The sequence below is a fragment of the Pelodiscus sinensis genome, chromosome 5 (assembly GCF_052426305.1).
Source record: "Pelodiscus sinensis isolate ZL-2025 chromosome 5, ASM5242630v1, whole genome shotgun sequence".
Classification (NCBI taxonomy): Eukaryota; Metazoa; Chordata; order Testudines; family Trionychidae; genus Pelodiscus; species Pelodiscus sinensis.
The window spans coordinates 73,926,238-73,954,112 of NC_143056.1; the positions used below are offsets into that span (position 1 = coordinate 73,926,238).

Consider the following 27,875-nt stretch of genomic DNA (forward strand, 5'->3'; position numbering starts at 1 on the left):
CCATGAGGCATAACGGAGCAGTCGACAAATGCCTTTGATGTCGACCATGGAGTGTCCAGACTAGCGCGCTGAGCCAACAAACAGGTGATCGGCTCAGCGCAGCAGCCATTTTAATTTAAATGACCATTTGGGTATGTCTAGTAAACTAATGTACATGGCTTTGGCGACAGAGCCATGTAGTCTAGACATACCCTAGGAGGGGAGCTCAGGGCTGGGAGTGGCACGTGGAGCACCTGCCACTGCCGCCTCGGGTCTGGGGACCTCGACAGACTCAGGGTTAGGTGGGTTCTGCAACAACAGGGGCCTGGGCAGGAGGGGGGGCTGCTTCAGGGATGGTGGGGGGGCAGGAACGGAGGGGACAGGGGGAGCAGCAATGGAGACAGGACCCGGGTAGGCAATAACTCCCGAATCATGGCACACATGTTATCTCCCTGCTGTACCAGCTCTCCTCACATGCGCTCACACCACTCAGCCTCCCTACAAGATTTCTGGGCGAGGGTTTGCTGAAGTTTGCAAATGCCCGCTATGTGCTGGCGCATGAGGTTGTAATGAAGCCGCCAGTGCCTTCGGGTCCCATGGCTTCGGCTGGCCAGCTGGACTGGTATGGCTCACTCCTCATCATCGGCTGGTCCGGCTGTGGAGGACAAGAGGGAGAGGAGGTCAGTCATCCCTGAACACGCTGGCTCTGAGGGCGTGCCCTCCTCCGTGAGCAGTGAGCACCTGTCCTTGGTACAGGGGACGCTGATGTCCTGAGAGCAAGGCCACGTGTGGCCTGCCCAGGAGCCCTGGCCTCACAGGGGCCCCGAGGTGCCCAGTGGACCATTCTGCCTGTTCTCCCCGTCCTATGGACAAACAGGCCAGAGAAGTGTCTGGCCACAGGGGATTCCCAGGTGCAAGAGAGTGGCCTGGAGCAGCTTGCACGCACACACACACATACACACACACACACCACTGCACCTGGCAGCGCTGTCTGCGGGAGCGGGTGGTGCCTCACGTATGCACACATGGCCGTGTGGTATGTGCTACACTTGTTGGTCTGTGTGTGGTTGTGAGTGTGCCCTTGTGCCCAGCCTGCTTCCAGCAGTGCCTGGTGGGGAGAAGACGTCCCTCCCAGGGGTTGGATGTGTGTGGGGACTCCCCCCAGGCTGTGAGCAGCAGCCCATGTGTGCTTCAGGACTGGCTCCTGAGACCATGTGTCACACACTGCCGCTGCACATACTTGCACGGCCAGCTGCACCCTGCCCAGGCCGAGCATGACAAGTGATGATCATGCCTCATCCCCTGTGCACCTGCCTCTCCCACGCTGTGTGTGTGCCAACCTCACCGCACTCACCTGATGTTCCCTCCCCACCATCAGATGATGCCTGAGACCTGGGGGACTGGCTGCAGGCTGAGGGTGACAACACTGCCAGTGTCCTCCTCCTCCTCCTGCAGCTCGTGGTTGTTGTCGTCCTCCTCCGCCTGGAGCTCTGGCCAGGTGACAATGGGTGTCTCCATCTCAGACTCCACGGGGATGCATGGTGACAGGGCTTCTCACTCCCCAGGATCTGATTAAGCTCCCGTTAGTAGGGGCATGATTGTGGGGCTGCCTTGGAGTGGGAGTTGGCCTCATGGGCCCGCGCATAGTCCTGCCGCAGCTCCTTGACCTTTGCCCAGACTTGATCAAGGGTGCAATGGTGGTGACCTCTGTGGGCCAGAGCTTCGGCCATCTGGCTATAAGTGTCGGCGTTTCAGTGCTGCAACTGAACTCCAGGAGGTCCTGGATCTTAGCCCCCGACCACGATGAGGCCCAGCGTTTGGTGCCCCTGGAGGGTCCTGGGATCCTTGGGGAGGTTCCCTGGAAGGGTCAGCGGGACGTCAGGAGCCTTGTGGCTCAGCCATGGCTGCTGGCTGGTGTGGCAGGGAAAGTCACAAAGTCAGACTGCTGCCCTGAGGCCAGCTTCCTGCCACAATGCCTTCCCCGGGTGCCTGCAGCTTTAAGTCCTGGCTGGACACAGGAACTATAGAGCTGTGATTAGTGTAGACAGATTGTCCACCAGGGCACCTGTGCTTTGTCCTGGAGGCCTCTTTTTTTTTAAATAACTGACTCTCCTGCATCCACACACACCTTTTTTTGAAAGAGCTCTTTTAAAAATAGGGGTTCTTCCTTGTAAAATGAAGTTTACGAATGTTGACAAAACTCCTGCGTTCTTTTGATTTAATTTCGAAAGAATGTGATTGCAGGTAAAGTTTTTTTGAAAAAAGGCCAGTTTTTTCAAAAAAACAATGTAGTCTAGACATTCCCTCAGACAGCTTCAAGCAGCAGCCACACAAAGCAACTACTGACCTGATGCTCTGCCTGAACTGGTTCTGGGTGGCCTTAAATGCGATTTAGCATCTAATCAGTGTGGACACACTATTTTGAAATAGCTAAGAGCTATTTCGACATAAGCTATTCCAGAAAATCTGTTCTGGACTAGCTTATTCCAAAATAATGCCGCTGTATAGACATAGGCCTGCAGATAAAGCTACTGCTGCTCATTGGGGTGAATTAACTATCTTGACAGGATAGCTCTCTCCCATCTGCACAGAAGGCTACATGAGAGATCTTGCAGCAGTGCAACTGCATTGGTGCCAGGGCTTCCCTCACCCCAAGGATCTGATTGAGATCCCAGTACTAGGGGCACAATTGTGGGGCTGCCCTGAGGCAGGAGTTGGCCTCACAGGCTGTGCTGCTATAAACTCTCTATTGTAGACACTATTGTATTGTTACGTCCACTATTGTATTTTGTCTTAATTTAGATGTGAGGTCTTTTGAATAGAGACTGTTATTTTATTATGTATCTTATAGTGCTACACAATCAGTTACACCTAGATCTCAACTGTAGCTTCTAGACCCACGGTATCTAACATGGTAGCCACTAGCCATATGTGACTATTTGGCCAATTGAGTGTGGCTAGTTTGACAGTTTCAGAATTGGTTGGACACCACAGTTCTAGATACTACTGCATAGCAAATAATAAACTAGTAACAACTCTGTACAGATATAAGTTACTTCACAGTGCAAAGTACTAACCATCTTTAATGGGTTTCATAAAAAACAAACTAACCAAACAAAATGCTCCTATTTTAGGAGAATGTTAAGATTTCAAAGTAGGAAATGTCATGGTTAAGATACCACATGAACCTTTATTCTGCTCCCATCTCCTCATGCGCATATATTACAAAAGTCTAGTTACATGATCACAAGCTACCAAGTAATTTTTCTATTATCTGAAATACATGAGGTACCTTACCGAACAGCCCATGACTGTTGTGCAAGAGACATAGTATATATTCACAGGTTATAATATGCACCTTGCATGATTGTAGGGAAAACACTATAGGTGGACAGTGTAACAAAATGGCTGAAAGACAGATTATATACCATTATTCAGGATTGCAAATCAGATCAAAAGCTTGGGTTAAAGAGTCTGGTTCTTATTCAAGTATATTCAACGGTGACATAAGCTGTCAAACATGAGGATAAGGAAGACATGGACAAATAAGAAACTGGTTTTTGAGAGCTTGATCTAGAGAGGTGCTGGGCACCCTCATGATCCATTTAAGTTTGTGGAACACAAGAGTACTCAACACCTGCAGGATTGAGTCTTTAAAGTTATATTCCAAATTAGTCAATGTTGTCTATAGTAACAGTCCCACTTGGGGAAGTGAAGAGATTGATGTCATCACTCCACAATGGTAATTCCCTGGAAACAGACAGGAAGAAACAGCTGCTTTACAAAACGCACAAAGAGATTTTTTTCCAAGAATGTAACTTTTTCCAGTGTTCTGATTTAGGAACACGATAAATAGATTTACTGATGCTAGAAATCTGAGAATTACAGCTAGACAAGAATTTCAGAACTTTTTCTTTTGATTTTCTAAAAAATCATGAAGTTTCTCTTTAAATCGATGCACTTCAAAATCACTCTGTTTGCAATTAGTTGAGCATTTATATGCTCAGATGGTATCATGTTATAACAGAAATTATAAAATCATCCTAGGGGAAGCCTGTTATAATTTTAGAAGCAATTTAGCAATCTGCTTTCTACATCACTTAACAAAATCACCATTAAACTCCATCTGCCTCAGTGTGGTAGACTTTATAGACTGGTACATCTATTGGTTCTGAGACAGCTCTCAATGGACAACTGGAACAATGCCTACCAATGATAGTTTTCAGGATTTCTTCAGTGCTGATTTTGAAGGTGAGAGCTTCTTCCTTGGTCATGACATTTCTTTTTGGCATTGAGGGTGACTCAGCTCCAAGAATAGCCTAGGAGCAAGATATTTGTCTCTCTCCTGACTTTAAGGAAAAATAGAGAATGCCTCATGAAGAAAAGAGTTATGTCCTTATCCCAAACACAGCTGGCAAAGCAAAACTGTCCTAAAATAGCCTCACAGTTGCTGATAACTGAGGCTGGTGGACAAGTATCATTTCCTCTTACAGGGAAACTGTGATTATTCAAAGAGAGCAAATCTGTGATAAACTGTGTGTGTGAATGGCTGGAAGATCTTAAATCAGGTATTTCCAGCTCACCAGGGAGTTCTGTCAGATAAAAGAGTTCTCATTAGCTTTCGTGTTTCTTCAAGAGGTAGCAGAGAGAGAAAATAACAAACACTGAAATTTAACAAATTCAAATTTAAGATGGAAAAATCTCTGATCAGCAATTTGAGATCTGACAGCCAGGACTCTGAAGGAAGGAAGGCTAGAGTGTTTCCTTAAAAATATAAAAATATAATCTTTGAGCAATTTGATCTCTAATATAAAGCTTCACTGCCTACCATTGTTTTGAAGTCATGCAATATGAAGCTAAACTCTCTGGGAAAAATGTCATGGGGAAGAGGAAATATTTATTGCTAAATATTTTTTGCAAATCATTTTGAATACTCTTTTAGCAAGTAGTTTAAAATAATGATGTTAATTTCCAAGCCAAGATCTTTTTATTTTCTTTAAGTTAATATTTTGAAATATTTTTAGAAACATTGTTAAATCCCCATCTGTGTCTGGTAAGATTTGTCATCTGTGGCATAGGGGTTTGAATAATCATGTGCCCAGCTGTGAAGGGAACCAAAAGAACTGTATTCTCTGTAGTAGTATATTTCATCCAGCTGAACTGTTTTAAGTAACTGTCTGATGAAGGTGAATTGCCCCCAACCCATCACACACTCAAACAGGAGCTGTTCTATAATTTTAGAGAAAGATTGAGCAAATGTGAGAGTCTTACTAGCTTCCAGGAGACTAAGATGAAGTAGAAAACAGTGACATTCTCATCTTCCTTGGAGTTTGGCCCAGTCACATGGATGGAATTTACTCTGGACCCTAATCAGCAAAGTGAAATTATGATTAGTAATATCTTGCAGAAATATGTTACAGCCACTGCTGATTAAGATAATCATTAATACCTCTCTGAGCTTACTAGGCTGCTGATGTACTTGTAGACCTAATTCCCTCTGTTCTTCCTCTCATTTCATACACTATTAAAAAGTTCATCTATGGTCTACCTATGATTGGGAAGGCCTTTCCAAAAGGACCACTCTTTTCAGTACAGGAAGTCTCCAACTTATGAATGAATTATGTTCCAAAAGTTTGTCTGGAAGTCAGTTGTTTGGAACACAGAACACATTTTTCCATCGTGACAATGTTATAAATAAGGGCTGCTCAACATGTGGCCTGTGATGCAGTTTGGGTTTACACGGGGCTCAACATGGGGCCCGCGGGTGAGATCCCTTGAACATGGCCTCCACTGGGAACATGCTCCACAGCACTGAGGCATCTCCCAGGCGGGGTGAGCACTCAAAAATGCAAGTGGATGGGCTGGATGGAACAGTTGGGTACAGGGTATCGGTGTTTCTAGCCCCTAAGGAGAAGGTGCCGGGAACGCTGGGCATTGTGTGAAAGAAGCTATTTGCATATACTGGCTTATATATTTGCGTGTATATGCAACCACATTTAAGTTGTGGCCCTCAGCATGTGCTTGAGTATCATTGTGGCCTCCGGGGCTTCCAAAGTTGAGTTGCCCTGTTATAAATGGTAGTTAGGTTCCCAGGCTAACCCACAAAAGCCCACTTAACCCATAAGGTAGCTGAAATACTGTATATTTGCAATGAAAAATAGCAGACATTGTTTTTTATTTAACTTTAAAGGCTGGTGCATGAAGAAAGGCAGGTTTAATTAGATGATGAGGAGGAGTTAGGTGGAGATTCTGAAGGGGACTTCTGGGAATCCCCCAGCTGTCATTTCTCCCCTCCCACGCCCAGCTGGCTCTGTGCCAGCTCCTGAGGCCAGCCCCTGGCCACCCTCCCCCATTCACCAGTAGGTGGTGAGCGGTGAGAATGTGGGACGGAGCACTCCAGAGAAGCAGAAGGTGGCTGTGCAGCTGGTGGCTGGAGAGAAGCAGCAGTTTCCTCTTCAAAGTGCCACTTCTCTTCAGCTGTTGACTGTGTGACTGCCCCCTGCTCCTGGGAAGTCCTCCTGGCAGCACTTGCACTGCTCGCCACCACCTGTGCCTCTTGCTTGCTCCCCAGAGGCCAGGGCCATCCTTACCTTAAATAAAATACACTCAACCAGTGAAAGAGCCAATCAAGTTGTAATGAAGCCATTTAACAGGAATTTGCCAACCTCAGGAATATACTGTCAGTTTCTGATTTTACTCTGTTAGTCTACAGAATCTGAGTTTAAAATTGCTTTAAAATATTTTATTAGTGTGTTGCTGAAGATTTATAAAAACACATATCTAAAAAACCTATCCTCTTCTTTCCCCTGGGCTACCGTTGCTCATAAATGCTAAGGATGCCCCTGCTTTAGGCAGCAGGTGAGCTTTGTACGTAGTGGGGATGTTAGTAAGTCAGGGTATGTCTACACTACCACCCTAGTTCGAACTAGGGTGGTAATGTAGGCAACCGGAGTTGCAAATGAAGCCCAGGATTTGAATTTCCCGGGCTTCATTTGCATAAACCCGGGCGCCACCATTTTTAAATGTCCGCTAGTGCGGACTCTGTGCCGCACGGCTACACACGGCACGGACTAGGTAGTTCGGACTAGGCTTCCTAGTCCGAACTACCATTACTCCTAGTCCGAACTACCTAGTCCGAACTACCTAGTCCGTGCCATGTGTAGACGTGCGGCACGGAGTCCGCACTAGCGGACATTTAAAAATGGCGGCGCCCGGCTTTAAATCAGTATTTCCCAAACTATGGGCTGAGGCCCAGTATCGGGCCACGGGAAAAAAATACCGGGCCTCAGTGTGGCTGCCGGAAGGGGAGTGGGGTGGGCTGGGAGGAGGTGTGTGTCTGTGCGTGTGTGTGTGTGTGGGGGGGAACTGGTTGCCAGGAAGCAGGATTGGGGGCAGTGGGGCTGTCCGGCAGAGATGGGGGGGCAGGGAGGGCAGCTGGCAGGCAGAAGCAGGCCTGGACACGGGGCTGGGAACAGAGGGGGAAAGGGGAGGAGGGCCTGGCCAGAGGAGACAGGGAGAAGGAGGATGGGAGAGCCAGCCTCCAGAAGCGGGGCTGGCCAGGGGAGAATGGGAGGAGAAGCGGGGGAGAATCGGCCAACTGGGAGGGGGTGAGGGGAGCGGGGCTGAGAGGGGGACTTGTCAGGGGGAGCAGGACTGGCCAGGGGAGATCGGTAGGGAGCAGGGGGGAACCGGCCTCTGGAAGCAGGGCTGGACGGGGGAGATCGGGAGGAGAAGCGGGGCAGAGGGGAGCAAATCGACAGGCAGGAAGCAGGACTGACCTGGGCACATGCAGACCCAGACACATGAGTGAGTCCGGCCCCGTGGATACCACTATGCCCTCCCCCCCAATGCCCTCCCTCAAGTAGTTACAAACTGCCTGGCTGGTAGACACACTCACACAACATTAGCACATCTACGAGCCAGGCAGTTTGCAGCTATGGACTGATACACCTAATTAAAATAAAACTTACCTAATTAGAAAATACTGGACATTTTATATGTCCGGTATTTTCTCAATTTGTTTCCCAGACAGAACCCTCAAATACCGCATTGTCCAGTACAAAACCAGACAGCTGGCAACCCTACCCCTCCTTGCACCCTCCCTCCTAGCCAGATACCCCACCCCCAATCTGCTCCTGCCTCCTGGAGTGCCCATGCGGCACCAGGTCCCCGAAGCCCTGGCCCAGGCTGGGCGGAGGACGCAGTCGGGGGAAACACTGAAAATGTATTCATTTTTAATTCTTTTTTAATATGCGTTTATATTTTTGGGCTGCAAAAAACAATACTGAAAAAAAAAACGGGTTCCAACTAAAGTAAAAGTTTGGGAAACCCTGGTCTAGCCAGCTTTCTATCCATCTTACAGTCCATTTATCCAGTCCATATTCCCTTAACTTGTTGGTAAGAATATAGTGGGTGACCGTATCAAAAGCTTTGCTAAAGCTGGCACTAGGGGCTTTGGGAGGACCAGAAACAACTTATCTGAATATTCATCATTTGCGTAATGAATATGCAAATATGCAAATGAATGTTACCGGTCCTACAAAAGCTCATGAATGGATTTACTGGACCCTGTGTCAAAAAGTTTGGGAAACCCCGATTTAAATGAAGCATGTAAATTTTCATTTTATTTTCCAAAAATAAAAATTAATTGAATTAAGGACCCAAGCAACAGTGGGTATATCTTCTAGTTTGATTATAAATACTTAACTCAATTATTTTTTGTTTTTCTTCATTTAAATCATTGCTCTGGGGTGGAGCTGGGGATGAGGGGTTTAGTATTCAGGCTACACAAGGAGAGAGTACTACCCCAGCCCTCTCTCACTGCCACAGGTTTGGGCCAAGTGAGAAGCACCTCTTCATGGTCACTGCAGCTTCAGTGGGTACAGCCGGGGAGGGAGTTCACATGCCCCGTCTGGGCAGATCCAGGTTCAGGGGGACAACGAGGAGGAGGAAGATACACCCCCCAGACAGTTTCTTTAACTGTTCTATTTTCTATATAGTTTTATATGTTCTCATACAAATTGAGGGAGGAGGGGAGATTCAGACCTCACCCACCCTTCCTAAAAGGTGCCTGGGAGGTGGGAAACTCGGAGTTGGGCAGTCCTGGAAGGGGAAGGAGTGCCCTCAGGCAGCCCATTTCACCTGCCTGGTGATTCTGTCTTTTTTCTGTGTGGTTTTCATAGAATCGTAGAATTGGAAGGGACCTCAAGAGGTGATCGGGTCCAGTCCCCTGCCCTCATGGCAGGACCAAGCACTGTCTAGATCATCCCTTCTTAAATATCACCAATTATGGAGCTTCCACAACCCCCCTAGGCAATTTATTTCAGTGTTTAACCACCCTGACAGGAAGTTTTTCCTAATGTCCAAACTTTACAGTAGCCCCATGTAGGTTGCATTTCCCTAGTTTGATAAGAAGGCCATGCGAGACCATATCAAATGCCTTACTAAAGTTTAGGTATACTATGTCCACCACTTCTCCCTTATCCACAAGGCTTGATATCCTATCAAAGAAAGCTATCAGATTGGTTTGACATGATTTGTTCTTTACAAATCCATGCTGGCCGTTACCTATCACCTTATTATCTTCCAGATGGATTCCTTAATTACTTGCTCCATCACCTTCCCTGGCACAGATTAAACTAACTGGTCTGTAGTTTCCTAAGTTGTTCTTATTTCCCTTTTTTATACATTGGCACTATATTTGTCCTTTTCCAGACTCCTGGAATCTCTCCCGACTTCCATGACTTTTCAAAGATGATAGCTAAAGGCTCAGATACCTCCTCTATCAGCTCCTTGAGTATTCCAGGATGCATTTCATTAGGTCCTGGTGACTTGCAGACATCTAACTTTTCTAAGTAATTTTTAACTTGTTCTTTTTTTATTTTATCTTCTAAACCTAGCCCATTCCCACTAGTATTTACTATGTTAGGCATTCCTTCATCAGACTTCTTCGTGAAGACTGAAACAAACAAGTCATTAAGCACCTCTGCCATTTCCAAGTTTCCTGTTACTGTTTCTCCCTCCTCACTGAGCAATGGGTCTATCCTGTCCTTGGTCTTACTCTTGCTTCTAATATATTTCATTCAAGGTGCCTTTGACTTTCAAAATTTTCAGCTAGTTCCTCCTTATATGTTAAAATCAAATTAAGAACAGTTTCCTCTTAGGGAACTTCTGAAATAAAAAATTGTCTCAAATACAATGGTAAATGGGTGTGTGTGTGGGGGGGTCTCCTGCAGTGTTCCCACTAAGATTTTCCATCCATGAGTGGAGTGAGTTTTGTCTTATGCACCAATATTGAGATCATGTGTGCGTGTTCAGATGTGCGCCACTGTAGCATCCATCTTTTTTTTTTTTAAATGTTATGGAAGAAAGAATACTAAAACAAGGGATCATTAGCAAGGTGCATGACTTTAAATGCTTATTTAATACGAAGTCATATAAAAATAAAATACTGTAATAAGTTGGCTACTGAAAATTAATACTTTTTAGTAGCCAACTTCCTCTGCTTATAGCCTCCCCCAGATCCTCCCCCAGCTGGACTAGATGATCTCTCCAGGTCCCTTCTAGTCTCATGATTATGTGATTACTGTCAGAATTCAAAACACTAAAAGGATGTTGGAGGAGTTGCTGCTGATTAGTAAAGAAAAAGAGAACAAACATCTAATGCAGTACTTACTCTCCTGGTGTCTGGCCACACCCTCTATTGTTTGTCGCCTGCTCTCCACCCGTCCCCGTCCCCCACTTAATATCTCTTTTGCCCAAGGTGGGAATTCATTGTGGTTAGTTCAAATTTCTCACCCTGAGTGGAAAAATACCAGATCCAAAATGGGTTCCAGCATGGCCCCATGGAATGGCCACATGTCTTGGTAGGACCAATCATACTTTGGGCTTGCAGGAAAAACAAAACCATTCATAGGTCGTTGACTTGATCACTGAGCTATGAAGTTCCTAAAGTGTCACTAATGGCTTTTATTAGAACACCTGTTCTAATAAAACTAATACAACACTTAATATTTATAATTTCACATACAAGAAAGATATACACAAACATAGAATATATACATTCAGGAAGTTGCAGGCTCTGGAATGATAGGTTACATCACCTGTTTTGCATAAAGTGTCTTCCAGTTATGCATAATCAGATTCATAAGGTAATTTTCATAAATCATGGGAGGGATGTAACAAAGGCAAAAGGCACATCCCTGACAAAAAGGCCAGTCCCTTGCCAAATTTCAAGCAACTGATCTAAAGGATAGGCATCATTAGATTTCCCTCCCAGGAAAAGTTGTCAGAATTGTTTTAACATGGAAAAGTTTTTTTCCCTCCTCTAGTCTTGTTCTTAGAAATGGCAAAACTCTGTGACTGAAATTTTCTGAAAAATAAATAATCAGTCTGAAGCAGACCCTGGCATGATAAATTTCAGCCAAGATATTTAATCTGGATGTATTTTAAGAAACTGAAAACAGGATCTTATAATGGGAAGTGTTGGGCAACCTTAATAGGCCATACACCTCCAGCTCTGTGTATAAATAATGAGTTCTCAGGTAAATGACATCAAAAAAGCGCTAGCTGTCTGGAGTCAGGAGAAGACAAAAAATAGCACTGCAAAAATTCTATTCATTTAACAAAATCAACACACACTTTCCTCTAAAGAGTTGGTGCTAGCCAGCCACATTCTGGACCAGATAGACCATTAATCTCTTTAGTTTGACAATTTCTGAGAATGACAAGAGGAAAATTACCTTTATCGCTAAGTCACTGTTTTGGCAGCATTCCAATAAACCCATTATATTTTGCCTCCCTAAATTCTTGCTTTAGTTGTGTGTATCTTTAGGTGTTTTGTTGTTTCATTTCCTAAAATGTTGTCTAATACTGACGTGCACCATTAAATTTTTCTGCAAGCCACATCAGAAATGGTTGTATTTCCCTGTCAGGTGATGTCATTACCATCATATATCTAGTTCACAAAGCACTTGTTATTAAGGGTACTTTATAAATAAATATAATGGTGAATGGCCCAGAAAAATGTTGTAATTACAATGCTGCCATCTGCTAGCTTACAGAGTAATAGCAGGGAAACCATTACACTTTCAGTACCAACATTTTTCTTCCTCTGAATAGCTTCATATTTCAGAGTAAATACATATTTAAAATAACAAAAATTGGGAAGCTGGAAACATGGAATGGGATTATTTCCATTTACAAGTCTAGTCATTATTCTCATGACTAATTTACAGAGGGGAGGTGTCAATTTATTTCTTCCCAATGCCAAACTTGATTCTAAATCTGGATGAGGGGCATAGAGAAAACAGCCAATGCAGGTGCCAAATTCAGAGAGGTATTTAAGTGTATCTAATTTTAAATATATGAGTAGTCACAGTAAAGTTCATGTTTAAAGTTGGACAACTAGTTAAATACCTTGTTGAATTGGGACCAAAGACATTAAATGGTGTATAAAATTCAATCCTATAATGAGATGAAAGAAATGGATGAAATGAAGCTTGGATCAAAACAGCCCCAGAAAATAAGACTGCAGACTAAATAATGGATTACTATTGAAGTAGGGAAGGTTTTTAATGAACAAATCAGTGAAAAGGTGAGAACTTCCACAGCACTGAAACGTCTACTCTGGACTTGGTAAGTGCAAGACCAGATTAAGAGAGAGGCTTTAGGGGCTGCAGCCTAGGGCCCTAGGCTAAAGCAGCCCCCACAAAAAGATCTCGGGGCTGCCAAATGTGAAGATCTTTTTGAAGAGGTCACCTTAGCCCAGGGCACTACATGCTACTATTCTCCCCTATATGTAACCAGACAGGAACCCCCCTTGTAACATCCATCTTTGCTTGCCTGGAGCATGCAGGGCACCCAGAGCAGTAAAAGCCTTGAACAGAAGGCTTGATATGCAGGCTGCTGTGACCGTGAATGGCTGTAAACAGAGATATGCCAATTGCTGACCAAGAGGCTGCCGAGGAGTGCCCTTGACTAAAACCCATATTGATACGAACACACAGCTGTCCGCGGGGGGAGGAATCTCTTGCCCAGTAAAAATATGTCTAGTACTCACAATTTAGTTCTCTCTCTTGCAAGTGTAAATTAAGTTGAAACTTGCTTGTAAGAACTGGCGTCACAAAGACAAACCAGTACAATTTAGCAACTTAGATAAGGAAGAGGATACGGGTCCCCAGGGGTATAAAGATGGGTCCAGCAGCACATTTACTCTGAGTGTCAATCTACCATCTATCTGCTGGTCGGGTTAGGTGTTTGACCTCCCGAGGTTCTACAGGGACGCCCACCTCGTATTCGTCTTTCCTAGGAACTGAGGGACCGGCCCTGGCTTGACCCGCTGGAGTCGAGAGCACAGAAAGGGGTAAAAATTGTACCTGGATGTGGTCCTTTGTCTTAAGTGTACACATAGACTTAGAGCTCTTTAAAGATTAAGCTGTCACTAGGTACCATTATTCTATTTTCTATCTTTATTTTCTTTGTAATTATTTTTAAGATCTATATTTGCTAGCAGTTAAGAGAGGGTATGTCTACACTACCCCGCTAGTTCGAACTAGCGGGGTAATGTAGTCATACCGCACTTGAAAATGAAGCCCGGGATTTGAATTTCCCGGGCTTCATTTGCATAAGCGGGGAGCCGCCATTTCTAAAACCCCGCTGGTTCGAACCCCGTGCAGCGCGGCTACACGGGGCACGAACTAGGTAGTTCGAACTACCTAGTTCGTGCCCCGTGTAGCTGCGCTGCACGGGGTTCGAACCAGCGGGGTTTTAAAAATGGCGGCTCCCCACTTATGCAAATGAAGCCCGGGAAATTCAAATCCCGGGCTTCATTTGCAAGTGTGGTATGCCTACATTACCCTCCTAGTTCGAAGTAGGAGGGTAGTGTAGACATACCCAAAGAGAGCAATAGCCATTGTAACCATATGTTTTTATAAGTCTTTTTAATAAACCTGTAACTGTTTAAGTTTTTAACCTGACTCCTTCAGTTGCTGTAACAGAACCAAGCACAATTTAAAAGAACTTCAGCCGGTCATAGGGCCAGGTATAGGAAGAGCTTGGGCGTTTGGATCGTGTCACTCCCAGGTGACAGATCCATTGGGGCATCTCTGAGTCTTCCCTAGACTGCCAGCTGTGAAGGGATCCTGTATCCTAGCAGATAAAATCTGCGATGGGACCCCGGTCCTAGCAGTAAAGTCACGGGCGTTAAACCTTTTCTCAGCACACACACACACACACACATTGCCCTGACCGTCGACTGACACTATACCCAGGCTTTGCTTAGTTGCAAGTGCCGGAAAGCTCAGTTTGTGTACTTCCCTCAGCTGCAGGCACCACACCCACAGCTCCTATTGGACAGAAATCTCAGTCAATGGGAGCTGCGGGGGAGGGCGGTATCTGGAGGCAAGGGCAGGGTCACATTCAGAGCCACCTGCCTCCTACCAAGGGTCTCCACCACCAAATGGAAGCTGCCCCAGGTAAGCACCTGGCACCCAAACCTCTTCCTTGAGACCCCTCTCACACTGTAAATCCCTCCCATCTCCTGCCCTGAGCCCTCTCTTGCACTCCAAACACCTTGGCCCCAGCCTCGAAGCCTGAAGCCTCCTCCTATGTCCCAGATCCCTCATCCCCAGCCCTACCTGAGAGCCCACATTCCCAGTTGGAACTCTCACCCTTCCCAAACCCAGCCCCCTGCCTCAAGCCACAGCTCATTCCAGCACAGTTGACCCCTCATTTTTGGCCCCAGCCCAGAGTCTAGGGACCCCCATATGAGTTAATCTGGCCCTGCATATGTGTGTTATACTGATAAGCAAGAGCAAGGGGTTAGTGAATAGATAACTTTGTATAGCCCATTAATTCTGCTTCTCAGACCCCACCAGGCATCTCTGAGATAAGCACCTTCACATTCCTGCTCCTAGTTTTATCTTCTGCATTGCTGCATGTATAGACAACTTTCTAATTAGAGTCAAGGCAGGTGAGGTAATATCTTTTATTGGACCAACTTCTGTTGGTGAGACAGACTTTTGAAAGCTTGTCTCTCTCACCAACAAAAGTTGGTCCCATAAAAGATATGACCTCACCTGCCTTGTGTCTCGAATATCCTGGGAACAAGACAATTACAACAATTTTTCATATATTTGAAAGTTATAACAACAAGCATTCTCGATTTCTTATTTTATTTACTGGTAGCTCCTAACCCTTAGCATGAACCAGTCAGAGGAACAACAGTGACTCACATAGTACCTGGGATATTAACTACCCTTGGAATTTAATCTTATACTAGCAATAACTTTAAAGGAAAACATGGCTTGGCACTTTGGTAAGAATTTCTGGGAAATAGATACCTGTAATTCTCGTATCAGCCATGGGGTGGTAGACTTTCTCTGCCTGTACAGACAAGTTGAAATAAAAGAAAGGTCTAACAAGATGATTTATTAGGTGATGAGCTTTCGTGGGCCAGACCCACTTTGTGGGCCATGAAAACTCATCACCTAATAAACCATCTTGTTAGTCTTTAAAGTTCTGCATAGCCCTCTCTTGTTTCAGCAAGATTGGACTAACACGGCTACATCTCTATTACTGTACAGACAAGTTTATTTATTGTTTTTAAAAGGGAGGCAATGCCTGTAAGTCATTATCAGACATATACCTGACAATTTTATAGCTAAATCCCTGAAAGCAAGTATTTAGCAGATGATGATATTTCAGTTTTAATATTAAGCTTTTAAGAGCTTTGAGAGAGACTAAGATATATGGTTGAAATTAGATATAAAGGGACAAGTATACAAAACAATAGTATGGAGAAGGTAAATTGGAACTTTCTGTTCTCTCTGTCTCTTATCACAAGGGAGAAGGGACAAGCTATGAAATTAAAATACGGAACATGAAAAACCAGTGAAAAAGGAAACATTTTCCTACAATGTGGTATTGCCAGAAGAAGTCATTGAGTTCAAGAACTTTAAAAGATTCCAAAAGGGAATGGACATTTACATGGATGGCAAGAATATCCAGAGTGGATGTAATTAACATACATTTTGGAAAGAATATTAAACCTTGTATTCAAGGTTTAAGCCATTCTCTAATATTTTTTAGAAACTAGGAAGAGATCCAATATAAGGGGAAGATTATCCTTATGGTAGCTATTACAGGGTTTTTAAACTTTGCTCTTACCCATCAGATACTGGTAACTGTCAGAGAGAAGATTCTGAAATAGAGGGACATTGGGTCTTATCCAATATGGCAGTTCCTAAATTTATATATAAATACATTACACCTCAATCTATATTAACAGAGGTATTTTCATTTATTTATTTTTAGACAATGTTAATACAAGTGTGAGGTTTTGTTGGTGCTAAACAATCTGTGTGGCAGAACAGGCTGTAAGGTTAAGATCTAGCAAAGCAATTCAACACTTAAATGCTTTACTAGATCAAAGTACTATGTGCAACAGCAAATACTCTTTCAATAAAACTCAGGCTACAGCTACACTGTAGCCTTCTTCCGGAAAAGCTTATGCAAATGAGGCACGGAGTGGAATATCGCCACACTTCATTTGCATAATTAATTAGCAGCCAATATTGCACAAGAGGCTTTTGTGCAAAAAGGAGCTGTGTGTAGATGACTGAGTTTTTCCGCAAAAAGGAACCATCTACACAGCTCTTTTTTGTGCAAAAGCCTCTTGTGCAAAAATGGCTGCTAATTAATTATGCAAATTAAGCACAGCAATAGTCCACTCCATGCTTCATTTGCATAAGCTTTTCTGGAAGAAGGCTACTCCTTAGAGTAACTGACCTACATGGTACAGAATATTTCAAAGAATCAAAGAACACTAGAACTGGAAGGGACCTCAAGAGGTCATCAAGTTCTGTCCCCTACCCTCACAGCAGGACCAAGCACTATCTAGGCCATCCCTGATAGAGGTCTAACCTCATGTTCTCTAGACTTTTAATCACTGTTGTTGCTCTTCTCTGAACCTTCTCCAATTTCTCCACATCTTTCTTGAAATGTGGTGCCCAGAACTAGACACAATGCTCCAATTGAGGCCTAATCAAGGCAGAGTAGAGTGGAAGAATGACTTCTTGTGTCTTGCTCACAACATTCCTGTGAATGCATCCCACAATCATGGTTGGGACTTCTTGGTGAAGACCAAAACAAAGAAGTTATTTAAGCACCTCTGCCATTTCCAAGTGTTATTTTTTCTCCCTCCTCACTGAGCGATGGGCCTACTCTGTCCTTGGTCTTCCTCTTGCTTCTACTATATTTACAGAAAGCCTTCTTATTACCCTTTATGTCTGTAGCTAGTTTGAGCTCATTTTGTGCCTTTGCCTTTCTACTCTTGCTCCTGCATTGTTTGCTTATATTCATCATTGGCTTTTGGGAACCATGTGGAAATTACATCCAGCCAATGTGACTTTTAGTTGTCTAATTTTCTTGCAAAAAACTGATTCAGGCGATACCTGGATTGGTGTGGTGGTGACACCAGCAAAACAGGGAGCTACAACCTAATAGGTCCCTGGTTCATTTCCGCACTTTTTTTCAGCAAGTACTCTGATGACTTAAGTTAATGCCTCTTGCTATCACATGGGGATTTTATTCTACTGGAGTCTCGGGTGAGGTAAAAACACTGACAGAATGCTCAGGTGGGAATAAAAGCAATTTCTGGCATTAGATCTGGTCTCACATTGATTTTGTAGTCCAAAAACAGCTCAGGACAAGAGGGAAAACATTTTCTCCCTATGACAGAGGTGAATGCTTAATCAATTAAAAAAAGGAAGTGATCAGGCATGCAATTGGCCACAATTAGTTTTATTTGACTAAAAATACAAATAAATAAATAATGGTTGATGCACTAATGGACAGTGCCAGAGAAGTTTTCTGGGGAGGATCTGTATGAACATCTCGATAGGGTTAAGCTGAATTTGAATGTTAGGATGCAACTTGCCCACAACTGTAACTTATTGAAATAGTGCTCAAATTTTATTTAAAAAAAAGGGGATTTTCCAACAGAGTTACAAGAGTGAGGCCGTGTCCAGACTCAGGGTTTTTTTCGGGAAAAGTAGCCTTTTCCCGAAAAAACTTCCCCTGCGTCCAGACTCAAGCCGCGTTCTTTCAAAATTATTTCGAAAGAACGCGGCTTTTCTTTCGATGGCGGTAAACCTCGTTTCACGAGGAAGAACGCCTTCCTTCGAAAGTTCCTGTCTGAGGAGCTGTTCAAGACTAACACAATTATAAAATTGACAAGGACTGAAAGAGGCCAGATAATATACACAAATGCACACATAAGTACAGAACAATTCATTGTTGTATCTAGTTTAAATAACTGCTAGAAACATGGACAATGTCAGATTTCTTGACATAGCTTATATCTAACTGTGGAAAGAGGAAAGAAAATGTGGAAAGAGGAAGATGTATTTACGTGATGTGAAGAAGCAGACAAAGCTTAATTCTGTGCACCGGGTTTGTATTAGGTATGTAAAACTGGTTAACCTTAATGGGTGAGGCTTACCGTTTCTGGTTAACCGGTAGGGGTTGGAGCAGCTCATCGCTCACGCCAAGCAGAGGGCTGCCCCAGGGAGGCAGGGCTTGTGGGGAGCAGGCTGCAGAGCCTGAAGCGAAGTATCCTTGGGAGCCAATTTCACTGTGGACTCTTCAGTATAACTTTAGCTCAGGAGCTTGCTAGCAGAGGCTGCCAGCTCTACTCCCAGGAAGGCTTTGCTGTAGGCTCTACAGTATGAAGCTTATATATAAGCTTCATACTGTAGAACCCAGTGTGTGTAGGATTTTTAGTGGTTACACAGTTACAGTTTTAAATGACTTTTAAATCTCTAATTTGGACCAGCTTCTCAACAAAACTGCATGGTCCAGTCTTGGATAGTTTGCACTCTCTGGCTCCAGGAACTTGGCTATATATATATCCTTGCTGATATATTCTGTGAATTGCCCTGCTGCTGATAAGGTATCACTGGTGATAAGAGTGGGGGAAATCAAAGAGGAGGCACAGGAAGGGGGGGCTTCCAGTTAGTGTTTAAGGAGTGTCAAAAGTCCCACAGCTTCATTCTAGTTCAGCTCAGACCCAGGCTTCAAGGCACCATTGGGAACTTTGAGAGAGACAAAAAACAAGATGCCAGAGCCTGCAAAGAAAACAGGTAAGAACTACAACTAAGAGAGAAACTGAATATAGCCTGGTTGAGAGAGTGACTGTCCAGCACAACAGCTCTCCTTGTACCAGAGAAATGAGATCTTAGAAACAAAGCAGAGGGAAAAAAATAAAAATATATATTTTAAAAAAGTTAATTAAAAAGAGAGATGGATGGATTCAGACAGCTCACAGGGAGATGAGGGATTAGTTGACTCAGGAAACCCCCTCCCATGTAATTATTTTCAGAAGCTTTGGGTGAGGGGAAAGGACAGAAGTTAAACTGGTTCATTCAAACTCCTTTCACCTCTTACTTTCTCTCCCAGGTACCAGCAGGGCAGTGAAAGCAGCTCACAGTCTTCCTGGGAATTTTCCAGGCAATAAGCAGCACTCTTCTGTAGAATTTGTGGGCATAAAAATCTCCAGTGTAAAGAGAAAGCTCATCTCAGCTGGTTCAGATTTTGGAGTCTCTCCCTCCCTTTCTCTCTCTAGCCCCCCGAGATAGAACTATAGTCTGCCTACCTGTCTAAGGAAACAGGGCACTCTGAGTTGTTTATACATAGAATCATTGGGTTAGAAGTGACCACAAGGATCATCTAATTTAACCCTCTGCCAAGATGCAGGATTTGAGGTATTTAAATCATCCATGACAGATGGCTATCCAGCCTTCTTTTGAAAATCTCCAGTGTAGGAGCATCTGCAACCTCCCTAGGCAGTTAGAGCAGTCTACCATCATCATGGCTTAATGCCCCCACACCCACAGAAAGAAAGCATGCAATAGGAAACACATTTAGAACATTCCTAGATATTCCCTTGATTACTGAATTTAACATTTAGAACCAAGAAGCTAGTCACAGGCCACCTGCCTATATTGAAAGAGGGAAGCTATGAGAAATGCGGGGAGAGGGGGCAAGTTATAGGGAACTTGTGTAAGGACACACCACTGCTCTCACCCATAAAGGCAGAGATGAGTGGGAAGCATTTAGAAGGCATCTGTCCATATAAGGATAAAGAGGGCTATTAGAGTACTGTATATCCATAATTAACTTCAAAGAAGGGACTGAAAGTTAAATTATGGCTATTTGAAAATTGTGTATAGGAACATGCAATAGTAAAAAAATTGTACTAAATCTGAGCATATGCATTTAAGGCCAGAATCAGCTCTCAGTGCAACAAGTGTAAATCTGGAGTGATTCAGATCTTAACCTTAAATACGCTGTACAGGTGCACTTGTGAATTTTTAAAAGGACACATTTTTCAGGGTTTATCAATAGGAACCTCTTGGTATTCATGTTAAGTTATTGGAGGCTTGTGTGCAACTGTCTGTCTGTCTAGTTCTTTAGCAATCTCCTGTGAAGGTAGACAGGGAGGAAAATCTTCCCATCTTGTTCAAACCTAGATATATTAAGAAGCACGTCTGTGTGCAGCATTTGGTATTTTTTGTCATCTAAGCAAGCCGTGTTTGCTGCCTTTGGCACTTATTATACTAAAGAATTCCAGAGACCCAGGCTTCATAAATAAGGGCATGTGTCCAGACCACGAGAAGTGCCTTGGTAGACAATATATTCAAGGGAGTTATGCTCAAAGCATCCCTTTAAGAGCCTCTTCATCCTGAACAAAAACATTCTTAAACACTTAAAACTACAATGTTCCTGTAGGCTTTCTGGTATTTCTTCTTTATTTCTAATTATTCAATAAAATATGTTATCGCCAGTACTTCTATGAGGCATCATTCCATTTTTTCACAAAACAAAGTATTGGAGAGGTTATTCTCTCTAAAAACAGTTATGACTTCTGTGATGATTTCCAGTTTGAGCAACCTCTGAAACACCGATTGTCAGGATCTATATAATTCAGCCATAAGTCTATAGAATTCAAGAACTGACTTTTTGAAACTGAGCCAGACACTTTATTTCATTAGAAATGAAAATTTATTCTAAGATCCATCTTTTTTCTCCTAAGTTCAATAAACTGTCAAACTGCCCTTTCAAGGCTAGTTATTTAATACTTATCTGAAATATTACTGCTGAATCATAGTAATAAATCATTTATAATCTCCCTGTGATAATGCATATGTACAGATGCAACAAGCCTTTGATAGCTATGACTGTTTGAAACAGTTGCCAATAATTTTTATAAAAGCAAATTGATATTAAAAATATTTTCTCCTTTTCTCCCATATAAGGGAAAGGTAGAAATCAGAGGGTGGGGTTTAAAGTAGACGGATTTTACACTGCCATTCATAGTCAGAGACAATATTATCATTTCATGACTTGTCATGGCTAGAAGCCTACTTGGAACCCACTACAAAATTAAGATTCCAGCTTTTCCACTGATATACACACATACTGATATCTTTAATTTCTAGCCCACATCATGATATTACAAAAATTTTATAAATAAGAGTTGCTATTATCTGTAGAGATTTAAAAAGATTTGTGGTACTAATTTCCATAATTCAGATGCATGTACATTCATGGGGTCAGATCTTCAACTGGTAATGCTCCATTGAAATCAAGGGATCTATGTCTGTTTACACCAGCTGGGTATTTGATCCCATGATTACTGAGGTATCCTGACTTTTTGGGGTGTAAGGCTGAAAATTTAGCACAAAACATTTTAAAAATTCTAAGCATTTTCAAAGATTATTTTATCTATGTAACATTTTAAGGGTACCTTGTGATATAACATGAAAATTTTATACTTATATGCAGTACCAGTTAGAACTAGGCTCTATACCATGTTCATCATTTTGGTATTAAATACCTACACAGATAGACCCTTATACCATGCTATCATATTATAGCTGTTGTGCTTACTATAGTCAACAGTGCAAAACAGTTCCTATTTTAACCCATTTGTATGTACGCTTAGAACTTTGACTTTCATTTTATGTAATCAACTTGTACTCTCCAAAAAATCCTGTCTTTGAGTAGAGACAATATGAAAGATTTAAACTCAGAAACATCCAAAGGGAAGTTATGAGATGGTCAAAAGAAGGTGAACTGCCCACCATCATCATCACCACCACCACAAACATTCTCTCTTCTCAGATGTTTGAGTGTAACCGTTGAATTTTTTATACATTGAACTTGTCACATAAATAGACCTTTACAGAAATATATGCACTTTGTTAAATTTGGAAGGAAAGATTCTAGGAATGTTCAGCACTTCAGAAACCTGACCACTCATACATCTATATTTAGGTTGAGAATTCTAGTGTTAGAGACATAGATTAGAAAATGTTGGCCAGGATTTATAATATAACTTGATTGTAACCTTAAGCATGCAGAAACTACAGCCAGTACATAATAATCATCTTGTAAACCATTATGTAGATTATAAACTTGGGCTCTGCTTGAATAGTGCCTAGTACTGTACAATAGGATCCTGGGTCATGGGCTCCAGGATGCTAGATAATATAAATAAGTATTTTACATCACCTTTGCTTCTGTAGATCTGAAGATTAATCATTGCCCCTCATTTTACACATGGGATATTGGCGGTCTGGAGAGGTTGAGTGTCCAAGTTTACACAACAAATGTCCCAGTTCTTTGTAAATTCTAACATGAACAACTTCAGCTTCTGAAACAGAAGAAAATAAGTTTGAGAGGCTTTGTAGCTTTGATCAAATAATGGTTAAGCTTAAATATGCAAGAAACCACTTAGTGCTAAAGGATGTATACCACTTTCATCTAGTTCTATAGCAAAGAATTTACAAGCTTGTTTCTAAAAATTGGTGGAGCTTTTAATCTGCACAAACCTAAGGAAATAAGCTGGGGCAAAAGGTAATGCAAAGAACTAATATTATCTGTAATATTAAACCTTCAGATAAGTGGTTTAATATCAAGTCCTCAATGATTCAAGAATTCTAAAAGTTAATGTTTTTTTCTAAAATGTTAACTTGGCTTTTTTGTAAATGTAATTGTTTTACTGTCAGATAAACAGGATATGCAATATAGTCAATTTAGCATTGTAGGAGAAATCCTAATTTTGGGGATTTCCTAATTTTCTGTCTTTGATTTTACAGACTTTGGGGGGGGTTGCATTTTCTGCTCAAGCAGATTCCAGTCTGATTACTGCAGGCTGTTTATGTGGTCATCTAAATTCCATTCTGCTAGTATATAGTATACATTCACTCTTTATTCCAGTGAGGTATAAATGCCCTTGCCTATGTGGGTAATGAGGCTGCTTCCTTGCCTTTCTGCTTCTCCACATAGTTGAGAGATGACAGGGAGTAAAGAAGAGCTAGAAGTTTAACATGTGTCAGAAGCCACTTATCTGCTTCTTCAGCAGGTGCCACAGTTGCCCCTGGTGACAGCTAGTCAGAAGTGTGTAGCTCAATCCCTCCTATTTGTCCAAATCCCAGCTGAATATGTGATGCTGTCGGAGGTGCAGAGATGCTGAAAGACAGATAGCATTTATGAATGTCACAAAGCTGCATGCCATTTGGGAGGCGTGCTGAGGTGATGGTGTGTGTGAAATGAGATGGGGAAGTGTTCTGAACTTGGGATGGATATTTTGAGCTGAGAGAGATGTGTTTGTATGGGAGAATCAGGGGAAGAGAGATTTCAATGCTGAGAATTATAGAAATCTAGGAATGTAAGTAAGGATGCTTGCATACAGTTAAGTAAACAATTAACTGATAAGACTGGGCTTATTGGTTAATCCTATCGACTACATGCACTGGCTCCCTTTGCTGTTTCTGTATCAAGGGCAGCAGGAGTGGTGCCCGTGAAGAGCTGGCTTTAAACAGGGTCCCCATGAGCACCCAATCCATCTGCTCCCTCACCCCTGTGCTGCTACCTCTGATAAAGAGGCAGCAGCGCAGAAGGGGGCAAGGCAAGAGCCAATACATGAGGGGAGCTTGCTGTCAAGCCAGCTCCCCGTGCATATCTGCTCCCGTGGACCCACCTTCCTCCCCCTTGCTGACTCCTATAGAGGCAGTGAGTGGGGACAGGGAGGAGCCAGTGCTGTGGGGAGTCAGTTTAAAAGCCAGTTCCCCACCACCAGATCTGCAGTGCTGCCTGTCCCTCCCCGTGCTGCTGCCTCTAATAGGCAGCTGGTCTCTGGGGAGCTGGTTTTTAAACTGGCTCCCCTCACATACCAGCTCTCGCCTGCCACCTCGCACTGCTGCTTCTGATAGAGAGGCAACAGTGTGGGGTAGCAGGGGGCTCCCCAGGAGTGGGGCCAGAGTGCACTGGCTGCCAGCCTCGCCCTGGGGACTATCAAATAGTCATGTAATTGATAATATTTTCAATTACATATTAGATATCATGTAATTGAATAGATAACATCCCTAAATGTAAGGGACCTTTATATTCATAGGCACCAAAGCTGGGGCACTTACAGGAAAAAGTTACAGAGGGGTAGCTGTTAGTCTTTAAGGTGCTACTAGACTATTTGTTGTCTGTTAAGTTTTTCTTGTTACAGACTAACTAGTTACAAGAGGCTGATAAGAACCATTAGTTTGTACTTGGAAAGGAAGATGACCAACACCAGATTCTACACAGACATCAAGAACCATTAGCATCTTCATTGTTTGGTTGGTTAAGTTATTAAGATGTGGAAAATAATGTGCAAGCCATCCGATATTCCCGTTCATATCATTTACGTAAGAATTAAACTTGTGAATGAAATTAAGTTCCAACCCTTCTCTGTGTATTTGGTTTGTGGAATTGGTCTGAAACAAAATGGTGACTTGGAGATCCATTAATGAGTGTGCAGGAAGATTAAAGTGTTCTCCAACAGGTTTTTGTGTGTTGCCTTTTCGGATATCTGATTTGTGTCCATTAATTCTTTCCCGTAGAGACTGTCCAGTTTGGCCAATATACATTGCAGTGGGGCATTGCTGGCATTTGATGTCATAGATCACATTAGTGGATGTGCAGTTAAATGAGCTTCTGATTTGGTGGCTGATGTGGTTGGGTCCAGTGATTAAATCACTTGTGTAGATGTGTGGGAAAAGTTGGTACCGGGGCTGATTGCAGGGGGGGATTCCTGGATAATTATGACGGAGGTGTGCTGCATGGTTACTAGAAAAAATTTGTTTGAGATTAGGGGGTTGTCTGTAAGCAAGAATTGGCCTTTCCCCCAAGGCATCTAAGAGAAAAGTTAGTAGGTGCGTAGCACTCATCAGCAGCCAAGCTCCCCTGTCTGGCGTCACTCCTCTCACCTGCTGACAGACCCATTGACCAGCTCCTTCCCCTCCCTCTCAGCATCTGCCACAAACTGCTGTTTGCAGCGTTTGGGATGCTCTAGGAGGGAGGAGGTGGAGGAGGAAGAGACTGGAAGTGGTAGGGGCCTGAGGGAAGGGGCAGAGCAGGGGCAGAAAGAGGCGGGGCAGAACCTTGAGAGAAGAGGTGGAGTGGGTCAGGGAGCTAGGGGCAGAAGATAGGGTTGAATACACCCTCCCCAGCTAGAGGGGAAGTCAACACCTATGAGTACACTCACCTGGTTTTGACATGTTAAGTGGTTGAAAGTTGGCAGAAGAAGGAATCTCAGCTTAAGTGTGGGTGAGGAGCTAGGGTGAGAGGGTCAAGCTGATGGTTAGGGATGTTTTGAGCTGTCAAGGAGATGGATTAGCCTGGTAGGATTGTGTGCAGAAGGGAATGGTTTCAACAGGTGTATTTGGGGGTTGTCAGGGCTGTTCCCCACTCTGGGACTCCGAGTGCAGAAGTTGAGAGCCCTCAAGAGAGCTTCAAAAGCTTGCCTCTACAGCCACTGGTTACAAAAAAACTCCTTCTCCCCTCCCCCCCATCATAATATTCAGATTTTGGGGAATTGTTGCCACCATCAAGTACTTTTCCCTTAAAAACTAGGGGTGAACACTTGAAATCACTCCAGGGGTACCCAAAGCTCTTCGGCCCCAAAAGAGCTGGAAAAGAGAAAAACAAACTGCAGACTCTAGTAGCTGACCCTTCAGCCGGAGGCATGCAGATACAAACAGACAGACCTTCCAGGACACAAGAATCATATAATCATCTTAAAGCATACTTGATGCTAGATGTTACAGAGCAACTAAGGAAAACAATTAAAAAAAAACCCAGAAAATTTCCAGGAACAAAGTTTAAATGGTAATTGGGGAGCAGAGGCATAGAATCACACATAGCAGTTCAAACCAAACCACAAAATAAAGATAAATTACCATGAATCCAGTCGCATTCAGTTTTCCCTTTTTAATTACTTCTAATTTTCTCTTTGTTCGGTTCACTCCCATGTCTCAAATTTCTTGGAGACATGATAATCCTGCTTGGGTTTAAATAATTCTCTCTCACCTCCTGGTTTCTCTCTCCCACAAAAAGAAAGCAGGCAAGGAACCTACATCCAATTCCAATTTCAACACTTTAGCTCGATTGGTTCTCCTGTCCCTGGCCAACACCTTTGCTAGCTACCTGAGTTAACTCCTTAGTCACTGGGTGTGGGTCAGTACCGCTCCTAACTATTACAGGGGTATGTGTAGACAGGAGGGAGGATATTAAACTATAGTAGAACCTCAGGCGGTGCCTAGACTACAAAGTTCTATCAGAAAAAGATACGCTAATTGCATCTCTTTTTCTGCTTTTCTTCCAAAAGAGGCTTTTCCGACAATTGGCCCATCTACACTGGGCCAAACGTTAAAAAAAAATTAAAATTTCACCTAAAATTTCAGGAGGCAAAAATCCTGGGCTGTCCAGCTAAATACGAAGGCAGCCTGGCAACCACAGTGCTTACTGGGGAGCTGTCCAGCCCGGTCAGGGAGGCAAGATGGCAGGAGGCCACCGGCAGCCTGTTAGGGCCAAAAAGCCTCAGCACACATTTCTTAAAGGGGCCACACTGTTTTTGTTTTGCTTAACAACTCTCGGGGTCCTTTGTTTTCTTTATCAACTCTCTAACTCTCAGGGTCTTTTTTTGGTTCAGTATTTTTTCTGAAGCCATCTGGCATCTATATAAAAGTTGTAGGCCCACCACTTATTTTGGCATCCTCAGCCACCAGGTCAGACCCCTGCAGCAGGTGATATGATCATCTGAGTCTTCTTTATATAGGAAAATCCAACCTCAAAAATAGTTTTGCAAACCCAGTTTCTCAGTGAACTTTTGGGTAATCCAACTCTCATTCAGTGGGAATATTTCCACTGACATTAAATGGGAGTGGATTGGGTCATTAGCACAAAGATTCAAAGGACGAGAGTTGCCCAAACCCCCCCACCTATATACTTAGAGCTAAGAAAGGAAAGAGAACATGATGGACAGGTAGTTAATTATGAATACAGTTCTGGTAAGCAATTTTTTTTACTGAATTGTCTAGTGTAAACATAAGAAACAATCTTGTCACAGGGTCTGCAAATTATCAGAGAGCTCTCACCAGTGATGCATGTCCTGAAATATTCCTATTTGTAGACTGGAAACTTTACAAACCACAGTGTTAAGTAATTAATATATTTATGAATTACCTTGTGACTAATGGAATGAGTGATAAAGATGGAACTTTTACTAAATTATGCCTAAGTGTCTTTATCTCCAGCACTGCAGGGCCAGGAGCCAGCTTGTTAGCAACTTCCAGATCTAGCTCAGCTTCCCATGGTGTTGCACTTCAGATCTCTTCAGAATAACTCTGTGCAGAAGAATATACAGAATGTACAGAAGAATGTCAGGCTTTCATGGCTATGCCATACACTAATGTATCAAAGGTTATCCACATGTGACATTGCTGCATCCACGTAGCAGGGAGGGACTATTTTCTGTATCAGGACAAACAGCATTTCATACTTGTGTAGGCCTGACA

The 27,875-nt window shown here is 43.1% G+C and overlaps 1 protein-coding gene and 1 long non-coding RNA gene across 3 annotated transcripts in view; one reads left to right on the forward strand and one right to left on the reverse strand.

Moving 5' to 3' along the window:
- Positions 1 to 512: 512 nt before the first annotated feature.
- Positions 513 to 27,820, reverse strand: LOC149524337 (uncharacterized). 2 transcript variants are annotated; one of them, XR_016349675.1, is made up of 5 exons: positions 27,544 to 27,820; positions 22,555 to 23,514; positions 5,251 to 5,345; positions 4,190 to 4,328; positions 3,355 to 3,729 (listed from the first exon to the last, which is right to left on the reverse strand). It is a non-coding gene; the product is annotated as an uncharacterized LOC149524337 (long non-coding RNA). The 2 variants fall into 2 exon arrangements; XR_016349676.1 differs by lacking the exons at positions 3,355 to 3,729; positions 4,190 to 4,328 and adding an exon at positions 513 to 634 and having other exon boundaries at positions 27,544 to 27,819.
- Positions 18,838 to 27,875, forward strand: part of MYBPC3 (myosin binding protein C3) — a 142,276-nt gene continuing 133,238 nt past the window's right edge. The window contains exon 1 of the mRNA XM_089778538.1: positions 18,838 to 19,121. Coding sequence (XP_089634664.1) covers positions 19,097 to 19,121 — 25 coding nt within the window. The 5' untranslated portion in view covers positions 18,838 to 19,096. The remainder of the gene's footprint in view (positions 19,122 to 27,875) is intronic.